Source organism: Anneissia japonica, unplaced genomic scaffold (assembly GCF_011630105.1).
Source record: "Anneissia japonica isolate Jap-2015-1 unplaced genomic scaffold, ASM1163010v1 scaffold2236_len207018_cov178, whole genome shotgun sequence".
NCBI classification, from domain to species: Eukaryota; Metazoa; Echinodermata; class Crinoidea; order Comatulida; family Comatulidae; genus Anneissia; species Anneissia japonica.
In genome coordinates, this window is record NW_022746879.1 from 98,868 (window position 1) to 111,890 (window position 13,023).

The 13,023-nt window shown below is 34.8% G+C and overlaps 1 protein-coding gene across 1 annotated transcript; it reads left to right on the plus strand.

Moving 5' to 3' along the window:
• The first annotated feature begins 3,521 nt into the window (after positions 1-3,521).
• LOC117120322 (proton channel OtopLc-like) lies at positions 3,522-11,877 on the plus strand. Its single transcript, XM_033265344.1, has 5 exons — positions 3,522-3,647; positions 4,600-4,841; positions 5,827-6,019; positions 6,671-6,777; positions 10,741-11,877. Exons 1-5 carry the CDS (start codon positions 3,544-3,546, stop codon positions 11,601-11,603), a joined length of 1,509 nt encoding a protein of 502 aa, XP_033121235.1. The 5' UTR covers positions 3,522-3,543; the 3' UTR covers positions 11,604-11,877.
• The last annotated feature ends 1,146 nt before the right edge of the window (positions 11,878-13,023 follow it).

Consider the following 13,023-nt stretch of genomic DNA (forward strand, 5'->3'; position numbering starts at 1 on the left):
AACCCCTAAATTGTTAAAATTTTCGAAACCTTTTAATCGAAGCTCGACCACACCCACATTGCTTTCTTCGGGGAAATCTTAACCCTCGTCGGGGGCATCGGCCCTCTCGTCGGGGACCTCCCCCCCCCCCCGTCGGCCCCCCCCCCCGTCGGGCAAATCCTGGCGCCACCACTAACAACACATGACGAGTATTTAATAACGATCAAAACTATTATTGGCATAAAGACCAAGCCCTGAGGAAGACTGCTTTTAACTAGTTTAGATGATGAATGGTGTTTGTTTATAGAAACCTTCTGTGATTTGCCAATAAGAAAGATTATTATCCAAACAGAGTGCCACTAATTCCATGACTTTAATACGTAAATATACATTTTCAAGTTGAAAAGCTTTGATTAACAGAATTGTATAATAAAAATTCTACTATATTTTGAGCACAGTTATAATTATATAAATATTTATATTGAATATGTTGTGTTTCCGATGCATACTTTCTAGATTAACCGAATCGCCACGAGCGCAAAAAAGCACATTGATAATAATAATAATAATAATAATAATAATAAATAATTAAAAAAATAATAGTATTAATATTAATAATATTAATAATGATAATAATAATAATGATGATAAAATAATTATAATAATAACAATAAATAATAATAATAATAATAATAATAATAATAAATTTATTCTTTATTCACGGTAAAACTCGACTAAACAGAAATTAAAAAGTTGCTTTTCAGCAAGGCAGTTTCCTTAAACTAATTATGTACTAAAATCTGAATCTAAAAATACGCATTTAAACATCTTACGCCTGCATACTATATAATACACATTAAAACATAATTAGAATTAAAACATTATAGAAGTGGTTTGGCGCAATGGTTGGTTTCCCAAACTCGAGGTCGGGGTTTCAATCCCCTCGCTGTGCATTTCACTTGTGTCCAAATCGTTCTATCCACTTGATCGAAAGGCATACGGTCATTTGATCTGGTACCTAATGCACCACGTCACAGGTCCTGTTATTTCGTTTTATTACTTCCATTCTGCCGGTTATCTCTTTGAGATTTGTATTGCAATTTCCCACGCAACACAACTCTTAGAACATTTTCAAAATACTGTATATTGAATCATATCTTTTTATGTAAGAATACAGAATAAATACAGTTTAATCCAATGATTGGGGGTAGTAATGTAAAGGGTTTATTAGGCCTTGTTGGCGTTAAGCGTACCTATAAATCTAACATACTATATCTATATTATTATTATTATTATTATATGTTACAACAATTCTGATTATAATGGTGGCAGATAGTTTCACTAAAACTCCTGACAATTAACGGGGAACTTAAATAAACCTTTCTCAGAAGAGTATGCTTAATACTAATCTGAGACAACTTGTAATAATTGTCGCAGCAATTTGTGCAAAATAAAAGGAGAACCCTAGAGAAAAGACAAAAAGTAGGCCTATTAAAATTTAACCATTTATTAATTACATTTGTTATGCAAATATAATGCAAATAAGAAGGAAAGAAAACTTACAGTCTCAGCCTTTTCAAATATTAGCTTAGGCCTATCTTATATTTATTTATAATATTAGCTAACCGTATATTTACTGATCATCTTCTCTTTCACTTTCATTCTGTGCTTCCTTAACTTTCCGTGAATCCTATTTACCTACCTTTTCTTTCTTTCGTCTTACTTTTTCCTTATAATCTCCCTTTCTTTCCTTTCCGCTTTCTTTCCAATACTTCCTTAGACATAATTTAGCTTTCGATTACCTTTATAATGTTTCCTTATCTATCTTCTTTTTCTTTGTTTCTTATGTATCCTTGATTTTTCTTTTTACTTTATTTCTTTCCTTATGCTTTTTCATGTATCTTATTTTTATCTTATAATTTCTTTCGTATTTTAATTCTTTCTTTCTTGTCCTTTTCTTTCTTTTACCATTCTTAGGTTGCCTTGAATAGTCTTTCCTTTTCTTTCATATGATTCGTTCTTTTCATCCATTTTTCATTCTTATAATCCTGAAAATAAATATTTACTGATGTCTGGTTTTACTGTTTACATTCGTGTGTGTGGGTGTGTGTGTGTGTGTGTGTGTGTGCATATATGTGTACATGTGGTGTTACCTGGAGGTCGTGTGTTCGATTCTAACCGAAATCACTTGCGAGATTTTTTTCCGCAAGTATTTGGGAATGTACTTAGCATTCAGTACTTATATCACGTCAGGTAGGGTAAACATCATTTCGTATTATTTCTCCTGACGCAAAAAAAACCCAACCAAAAACAAAGACAAAAACAAAAAACCAAACGCCATCGGAAAAGAATAGAATGGCAAATAGTGTCAAATACAGAAGACAATTGAATGAAAGCAACAACCTTACCCAAATCAATAAATGAAAGAATGTCAGTCAGTAACAATTTAAAGTAGATTCAGTGGAGTGGCAGGTTAGATTCATGAAGATTATTTTGGTTGAGGTAGTCAGAAACATCTTTCAATACATTTAGAAACAAAATATAAATATGAAATGGGCCGGTAGTTATTAATACTAATAGTTTCAACATCAAGATTGTGTTGTTATACAAAATAATATACATACCGTAATAATTACTTGATTTCCCTTTGTATGACAAACTAAAAAAAAAAATAGATAATGTCACATTTTCAGTTTCACAATGGCAAATGCTAGCAATATGATGTCTCGCATTATGCGCATGGCAAGATGAGGTTTAAAAAGCTCAGTTTTATGGAAATCTAATTCATTTCCTTGTTATAAATACAACACACGGAGAGACAGGTGAGTTGGATAAATATTTTTAAAAGAATGTGCTTTAGAAATGAGATGTGTATACGTACATAGGTCTATATAAAATAAATATATTATTTAATTCTTTTTAAATGATCTGAATTAACATTATATTTCAAAAAAAAATTTGGTAGAAATTATTATAAACTTTAATCCAAAATACAAATAAATTTGTTTCTTGATAAGTAACAGCTATAATGTTTAACTTAAATTTTTACAAAATATAACATAGGAATAAGAAAAAAAAAATTATATTTCTATAATAATTGTACTGTATATAAATATGTATTATGTTAAAATCATTATACCGTAGCTGCTTGCATGGACTGAAACATGAAAATGTTTAGTTGGAGTTGTGCGTTTGATTGGGGAAAAAAAACATGTTTAACTAAAAAATACATTCATAAATCTAATAAAAAAAAATAATTATTCTGGTTTCGTTTAAAATTTCACCTGAAGGTGAGTGGTAATGCGTTGGGTAGACTGGCGTGACGAGCGCTTTCCGGCCTATGATGTTAAGCAGTGGAGAGAAAAAGGGGAACACAACAAAAGTGATGATTACAACCTTTAAAATGTTTTTCATACACTTTTACATAGTCTACCAACCATAAACTAGTAAACATAAACAGAGAAGGGAGATTCTAATTAACCAATACCTGTATGTGATTCAGTATAGTTTCTGTAGCAAAATACTAATCATTTAAAAAAGAAACAGATACAACACCAAGACAATATGGACTTTCTCGGAAACATTGATACGCAACATGAAGGCAATAGGGCGACCACTGTTACGGAAAGGATACCCATTCTTCATAACACTACATCGCATAGAGAACGGTAGGATAATGATCCTTTATTTGAAACTCCTATTATACTCTGATATTGTATATTAACAAACATTTATTATTATCAAACGTTATCGGCAGCAGCATTAGTGACAGTATCGACGGCAGTAGCAGTGGCAGTATAGGTGGCAGCTGCAATTTGCAGCAGCAGTGTAAGCAGTATGGGCGGTAGCAGAAGGAGCAGTATTGGAGGCTGCAGTAGCACTATTTGTAGCATGCAACATGCTATATCAGAAGCAGCAGCAGTAACATTATCAGTAACAGCAGTGGAAGTATTGTTGGCAGCGTAGTAACATTATAGCAGAGCAGTAGTAATAAATCGGCAGAGCAACAGTAGCAGCAGTATCGACCAAACAGGAGTAACACTGGGGGCCCTTTTTGGGTCCCCGTTCTTCCTCTATCTATATTCTTTGCGGATATTGAAAACCAGCCATGCGGAAATTCTAAGCAGCTGAGAGTACGATACGATAGGCCCGACTTTGACTTATCCTAGATACCAAAGTAGGCCAAACATTAAAAAACTTTGCTATTCCAATGAACTGTAGCAATCCACTCGAAAAATTAAGGTTTATATATAAGGTTCTGACTAAGAAATGCTAAATGAAACAGAGAACTTACTGTACTACATTACTACAGTATATATTTTTAAAATTTGCTTTAGCCAGGGTATGCACTGCATAACTTGCTTGCCTTGACGGTCCGCCACTGATTTAAACGTATGTCAAGCAGGAATTCCCTCCTTTCTGCACGCCCTTCTGCAAATATCTGCACCAGCCCCAGTACCTCACAGCCTTGTGAAAAGAAAAGGCCGCCTTCGAGTTCAAATAAATACATTAAGAAAATCAATTTTATAATGTTCAAGTACATAATTCTTTGTAATTATTATAATATATTTAAGTTTCAGTACATATTTAATGCGTCTCTTTTCTTGTTTTTTTTTTAAGCTTTCACATGAGTGCATTGTTTAGTGGTTTGTATGGAATGCTTATCTATTTGTTTGCAATTGTGCTACTTACTGCCGGCTTGGCCCAGCAATTGGAAACCCCGGAGACGTTTAACATCTACACCATTGTTGTATACATTGTTGCCATCGCGTGGATAGTTGGCGATATCATCTACTTAAAGGTAAACAAATTGTCACCTGTTGGAACAGAGATGAGTATGGCCAGTAGTCTTCATGTTAAAGGTTCGTTCTATTGTATTTACTTGGTCTACATGTATGACAAACACAAAGGCTATGCGTTAAGTGTAGCGCCACATGGGCCGCGCGGGGGGGGGGGTGGAAACATGAATCACTTTTCTTTTGTTTTTGCATATTGTAAGGCACTAAAATCGATTAAATAAGCCACTAGAATTAATAAATTGTCGTAGTTTTGGAGGGTGTAGGGTGGGCTTTCTGTCATACAATTACCTTTTAACTTTTATGCTACTTTTTGGCTTGTTTTTATGGAGTGAATTTTGGGAAGGTTGGATTGTCTCTCGGTTTCGGCATTGCAGTTTAGATTTTCTATTTACTACAGTTTGCCCTCCAATTCGAGACCAGCTAAACCTATTTACTACAGTCTGCCCTCTAATTTGAGACCACCTTTAGGACCTGAACAATTTGGGATGGTCTCGAGAATCTGTCTCCACATAGGGGGTTAATAGCCTGGTTCTCAGGAGAGCCCTAGTATCCCAATCGGGAGCTAACCGTTAGCGCTAACCGTTAGCACCTGCGTGAGAACGCCCGATCGGTTAGCGCTGACCGTTAGCATTATCCGGATACCGCTAACGGTTAGCAAGCGCTATCGGTTACCAAGTTGAGCGCGTTTTTATCATCAACCAATCACACGTACGCGTTTACAATTTCCAGTTTTTTATTGGCCAGTGATTCGATCATCATATTTTTGGTATCCGGATCGGGATTTTTTTCGTATGGACGCACGGCAGCTAACGGTTAGCAGGATCCGGATCCTGCTAACCGTTAGCAGCCGTGTGAGAACATAGCCTTAGTGTTGTTAAATTGAACATGTTAGATTGAACATTGTAACTTGTGGTTCCTTGATAAAAATTAAAAAAAAGATGGTCTCGAATGGGGGGTGTTTTGCATTGCAATGTGCACCGTATATCCATTCTTTTTGTGAACGTCAGTTCTGACAGCCCAGCAATTATTATATTTTGAACAATTACAGGCGGGATCGTGACATTTGGTTTCACGAGCATTTTGATGTCCATCATCGACATATGGTTGAAGTCACAAACGTATGAGGATGTATTATTATATGAAATTGGACTTGGAATGAGAATCATTTTCTTTTTTGCCGAGATAATTTACCTGATAAATTTCTCGAACATTTGTGTTACAAGTTGGAGTGCGTTAAGAAGGTATGTGCAACCGATTTACTTTGCATCAATTTATCGAAAAACAAAATTTCATAGAACATCCCTTTCATGTTTCTTATTTAAAAACTACCATATGAAGAACGTCAAAATTATACTTACATGCATGCATGTTACAAAACTGTTCCTCCACCTGATTCTTACTATATTGGGAGGCTGCAGCTTCTTCTGCATCCACAGATGTTGAAGTAAGCTGTTAAGAGCATGATTCTTCGATTATTTCATTGTCTTAGCCTAGTGAATGTCGATTTGTAATCGCATTTGTATGGTTCAATTGGTCTAGCAAAATTTCTTTTGGTGAAATGATGTGTGAGGGCCTCGGTAAATAGGAGCCACATATCTGATGTGCTGTATGTAGATTGCATTCCATAGTGGAGATGTACTGACAATGCGCTCTACATCAGTGCTTTGCCTTATAAATATATCAAGCAAGCCTTTCGGGCTCCTTGAAGAAAATATAACATAAGGCCGGGCAACGGGTTTTTGGCTTTATGATGATTTTGAGACGATGATGTTATTAATTATAACGATGGTGATAGTGACAGAAGTGATGATGATAATGATGGTAAAGAGGATGTTGAAAATGATTGCGATAACATATGTTAAAAGCAACATTTTCTCTTTTAATTATTTTAGATTTGGACTCATGCATGTTATGGTCACTAATTTTAAAGATATGACAATGCACGTCATCATTGACTCTGGTGGTCTGAATGAAATTACAACCAGTAAAAATTCCACAAGTAAGATGAAGCTTCAATTTATTTCTTAATGTTTAACTATATATAAATATACAATATATTTTCAGACTTAGGTTAATATTTATAAAAAGTGCTCAAATATTGGAATTGATGATATATATATACTTATAAATCGTCATAGAAAGGTATTTACCTATAAATGCAACAAATAGGATTTGTACTTTCCATGGGGTAGGCCTATACCTCAATTAGATTTGAGCCACGATGAGAAAGTATCTTTTAGTTTCGCCATTTGTTTCCTGCATGTAAGGTAAGCTGGAGTCCATAACACAAGGTCTTGGATAATGCTCATAGTATTCAACTTCTTAATTAACAATCGGTTAGCGATCATCTAAAGCCCCATTACCGGCAAAATTTCGTTGTTAAGAAAAATCTAATTTTTGTGTAATGTTATAAAGATGTACAAATATAATAAGGAATTGCTAGTTTAACTGAATTTAGACATTCCTAAGCATGAAAAAATGTAAAATAAGAGTGAATTTTGATTTTTTTTTTTGTGTTCCACACAAAAAATAAATTAATGCAGATGAATTTTTCATGTTTGATTTTGCGACAGGTCTGCGAAGAAATATAGCAGGCGCCAAAAACATTAGCCTATTAAACGTTGCTAGGCTAGGCCTAGCCTTACATCGATTTAGGTTCAGTTATCACACACAAAAATGACCGACATGATATTTTCCGTTGCTAGTAAAATACTAGCAACGGAAAATATCATGTCGGCCGTTTTTGTCAATAATTGTCACTTGTGAAATATAATATTTCATAGGAATTATTTCAAATTTGTTAAGAAACTGATTCTGACCGAGATTTTGCTTTAAACAAACATATCTTAGGCCTAGCTCGAACGACTGCCTTGTGGGTAGGCCTAGTTGCTAAATACAACGAGTTCAGCCGAGGGGGCGTGGCTTGTATGGTGACACGTCATGACTGTATAATTATACCGTCTACCTAAAAACATCACACATACATTGTGTGATCATGTGACGTTAGCCAGCGGGGTGAGGCTTAGTTTGTGCATACTACCGCATTGTGCGAGATGCGAAGTACAAAAACTAATCCCATTAGAGAGGGCGCACTTTATTGACTGTATAAAGTGTATAGGCCTACATAAAAGGTAAGCGTTATATGGGCGACACTACTGCTGGTTCATGAATAATTAAGTAGCAATAGAAATTGAATATTCATTTCACCTAGCACTGTATATTGTCGACAAGGTCCAGTGAACACACACTTCTGCTGTCCAAATGTACACACGAACTTTTTTTTCTGCTTGTGTAAAGTAACAAAGTGAAATTATATAGGCCAAGCCCATGCCATGTCTATGCTAGGCTACCACTGGATGAAGGCGGCTAGTTCAAAGCCTAAGGTATGCCTTACCTCGCATTGCCGCTCTACTGTAGGGCATAGGCTAGGCCAAGTAAGTCTAGGTAAGACTTATATTATAATTTATATGGTGATGTTGGTCTGGCCCCTAGAGGCCTAGGACGCTTTGTCTACGAACCAATTATTATTCTACAAACACACATTAGTACCGGCCCTGTCTCTTCATATTGTTCATATCCATATTAATTTTAGGGTGTTCATAACAACACCTGCAGTAGTGATGCCTTTTGTTCTTTTTAATTTTTGTTAAACAAGTCTTTATATTGTATATATTTTTGTTATGTTTAAACTGTACCACTTTGAAAATCAGTGTAATAGTACTGAAAGTGCCTACAGTATAAAGAATAAATAAATAAATAATAAATAAATAAATTTAAGGATTAATATATAAAATATAACAACACCTGCAGTAGCGGTGCCAATAATGCAATAGCAGTGCCCATCTAATGATTAATGTCCTGTATAAAATGTAACAACACCTGCAGTAGCGGTGCCCATAATGCAATAGCAGGACCCATCTAAGGATTAGTATATAAAATATAACAACACTTGCAGTAGTGGTGTTGTTATATTCAGTAGCGGTGCCCATCTGAGGATTAATATATTAAATATCACAACACCTGCAGTAGCGGTGACCATCTAAGGATTAATATATAAAATATAACAACACCTGCAGTAGTGGTGCCCGTAATTCAGTAGCGGTGCCCATCTAAGGATTAATGTATAAAATATAACAACACCTGCAGTAGCGGTGCCCATAATGCAGTAGCAGGACCCATCTAAGGATTAATATATAAAATATAACAACATCTGCTGTAATGCAGTAGCGGTGCCCGTAATGCAGTAGCAGTGCCCATCTAAGGATTAATGTATAACATATAACAACACCTACAGTAGTGGTGCTAATAATGCAGTAGCGGTGCCCATCTAAGGATTTAATATGTAAAATATATAAAACAACCTGCAGCAGCGGAAATTTTTCCGGGAATGGGGCTTTAACCATTAACTGCTTTCTGTTAATTTTTCACTTTTGTTGTTAGGATAGGCTAGACCAGATGCCAACAATATTCGAGCACCTGTGAGTCATGTACCTGCTAACCACTGCTTGTCGGTGGTCTCAAATTGCAGGTGAACGGTGCGATAGTGTTGGTTCCTTCTGCGTTTAGTCTGTTTCGGTTGTTTATTTTAGTTTGGTTTGCTTAGGTGACCCTCTAGAATAGATTTTATTTTCTGGGGGTTTTTTTCTGTTCAGCGCATAGAGACCATGTATTATGCGCTATATAAGTCTCCAACTATTACCATTACTAGGAATGCATTGTTTTGTAATTAAAGTAATGTACCAGTAGGCATAAGTAATACATGAAATAGGATAGGCCTGAAACTGCAGTCCCTATTATGAAGAGAGTAGGCCTAAGGGGCTCGTAGCTCGTAGGCACCACAATAGAACAAATGGCAAGCTTGCCAAACAAAAAGTATTCAAAGTAATGACGGAATAAATCAGTTTAAAGAAAGATTTATTTGGCTTCGAAACGTAAAATAATAATGTGTATCCGATCCACACGATCACGCACAGGCAGTTCGAGCAAAACCACTATTGTAGCTATGAAAAATCTCCAACCAAGCGCCCTGCGTGTAATACAGGCTTTTTCCACGAATTGGTAGACACTTGAAGTGATGACAAACATTACGAATCAGCGGTGCGTAACCAACAAAAATAAGATAAGCTTTTGGGCTGATTTTCTGACATCATGTTATTTAAAAAAATCATAACTCCCTAACGGGGCGTCGTATCCACAAAATGTTCCAGCAAAATGTTCTTAAAATAATAGTCTACACCACGATTGAAAAAAAATTGAAAAAAGTTTTTGACCTCTGAAATCAAGATGTAAAAAGAAAGCCTATCTAAGTAGTGATTAAAATAGGCCTATGCATACAGTGCAGTAACATAGTACTTTCGTATTGTTACTGTTCCAGTTACCGATAATATACAGATTTCTCTTATTATAAAGTACAATTTATGTTTTATAAAGAAGTAGAGAATAGTAAATCATGTTTTTAACACAAGAAACTCTCATATGGTAACTAAAACAATGCTAGTCCAAACATATTAAACTATTTCGAGATAACGAAATAATATTTCGATGGAACGAAATAATATTTCGTTCGAACGAAATATTATTTCGTTCCCTCGAAATCGAAATATTATTTCGTTCCCTCAAAATAATATTTCGTTCCCTCGAAATATTATTGTTGTGTGTGCATGTATCGTCGTCGCGCTCGGTTCTCAAAATTATGCCTTCTATTTTATACGCGTACATACTGTAATATGGCCCGATTTTGATAAAAATACATGTCTGTTTCAGATTTTATGTTTTAAGTGTTAATTTCGGAGGGTATTTCTCGAATTTGTACTTGGAAAACATTTAAAAAAAATAAATAAATAAATAAATGCCGACCCGATTTTTTGGAAAATTTCGGTCGGTCGCGGAAGGAAACACAAAATATTTTTATTTTGGCCTAACCACACTTGACCATGAATTTTGTATCATTTTGTTTTTGCAGATACAACCAATTCGTCGCTGCAGTCAATGTGGAACGTTTTAGAGCCATATCTGGACGTATGTCGAATCCAGTATTGTTTCATCGCAGCTGCCACGGTTGCTATCATGTGGAACAGTATTGGCAACGTACACCAGGTTAAGACCAAGGACGTAGTCAGTAATGGACACTACTCCTCCTGGAACACAAGCATAGCTCTGATTCTAGGTTTCGCTGTTATCACAGGAACAGTTGCATCCCTAATTATCTCCTCCTCCCTTGAAGATAACAGTATTTTTCTCAGCTACTATTATATAAGGGTGACACTGAATTTCATAACATTGTACACAGTTACGGTACTACTTGCCGTTTCGCGACGCTCTAATTTAGGCTTCCGCAAGTTACTGGCCCCATTCCAGTTGGACGAACTGATCATAGGGCTTTGCCTAGTGTTCTATACTTTACAAGAGATGTATTCATCTCTTAGTCTGATCGTAGCTATATACTGTTCAGACGTGAAATATGAGGTGTTGACAAGTATCGACCAGTTGTTAACCTTGGTGAGGATAGTGATTCAAACTGTCCTGATCGTGCAAAGCCTACGACTTAAGGTGTCCATTCCGATTGGCCACTGGTTCAGATCTATGCTTCTGTTTTTTTCGATGTCCAATTTAGCCTGGTGGATCATCGCATTGACCGAGCTTAACAATAACCAACATATTTATGAGACACAGAAAAATCTGTACGGGAGAAAAACTTACGAGGTGATTCATGGAATTACCGGTCCTTTTGTAGTTTTTTATTACTACCAGTCCAGTGTCTGCTTCTTTGAGATGTGGATGACGAATAATCTGCATTTTGTAAGCGTAAAGATAGCTCACGATTAAAATTTACCTAACAGTATGATGTAATAAAATGCCTCTGACAGGATTAGAACCTGCGACCTCTCGCTGTCAATGCGAGCGTCATAAAAATTATACCAAAGAGGCTACATGGTTGAATAGATTCAAATAACCGCCAGATACTCTATTACAACATAGGTATGGCTAGAAACAAATAGTTGCATATAATATAAATCAAGATAGCCGTTAATAACACTGTTAAATTATATATGTCATCAAAGAAAGGTAAATACAGTGCTATCTTGATGTAATATCCTTTATAATATGTGTAAATAACATATGCAGTATATATTTTATGTATATAAATATATCTTATATCTCTGTTTTATATTTTTTTGTTATGGCCAAATTAATTTCCTGTTGGATATTAAAGTATTTTTGAATTTGAATTTGAATTGAATTTGAATTTAAATTTAAGAATACCACAATAATTTTCAAGCTCAATACCATATAGGTAAGGCTTAATATATTTTATTATAAAAACTTATGTATGAACAAACATCTGTTTCGGCAAATTGTTTGCCATCTTCATTACTAACATACAATATTCTTGATGAAGGAGTGAACAAGTGTGAAGCAAGCATTGTGGTATTCTTAAGATGTATTTGTTGTCTGCTGCTTCACAGATGTACTGCTCAAGTTTTAACTTAGTAATGACAATAATAATAATAATAATAATAATAATAATAATTATTATTATTATTATTATTATTATTATTATTATTATTATAATTATTATTATTATTATTATTATTATTTTTATTATTATTATTTTTATTATTATTATTATAATTATTTTTATTGAACTGATAGATTACAGAAAGTAATTTGTGATCGAAACTAACATTAAATCTTGTTCTAAAGCTTCCATAAGGGTATGTAAATTTCTATTACAATTTATATACTTTTGTATATGTTAAGTTTCTATTAGTGTAATATAATAATACTATACGCCTATACTGCTACATGTTCGCCAATATCGTAATAGCTTCCTGTACTCGATATGTTATGCTCTTTTGATGGAATATTCCATATTACTGGACATACTGAACTTAATGAACTCCAAGATTTTTTTGTGGATTTGAACCCCTAGCATAACTTTAATAAATAGGCTTCTCATTGTTGTCAGATCATGGTGTGTGTTTAGCGGGTGGTTGGACCTGTGGCGCTCCAGAAACGACTGTATACAATAACAGAAGTCACAACTTTTTCTGGAAAGGGATTCGAAATCATAACAGCCAATTAAAAGACAATTTAAACGCTGATTTGTCAGACTTTTCAACAGATGGCAAGTTGTTAGTGAAGATTAAAAACAGTATTGGCCTACGGACAATGCTCAGAGGAATACTGCTTTTAACTAGTTGAGATGATGAATGATGTTTGTTTATAGATACCTTTTGTGATT

What these genes read in the sequence shown, in the direction of transcription:
- LOC117120322 (XM_033265344.1), top strand. Translation starts at nt 3,544, where the DNA reads ATGGACTTTCTCGGAAACATTGATACGCAACATGAAGGCAATAGGGCG. An exon ending in ACTACATCGCATAGAGAACG is followed by an intron (nt 3,648 to 4,599) that starts GTAGGATAATGA and finishes TTTTTTTTTAAG; the next exon opens with CTTTCACATGAGTGCATTGT. An exon ending in AACCAGTAAAAATTCCACAA is followed by an intron (nt 6,778 to 10,740) that starts GTAAGATGAAGC and finishes TTGTTTTTGCAG; the next exon opens with ATACAACCAATTCGTCGCTG.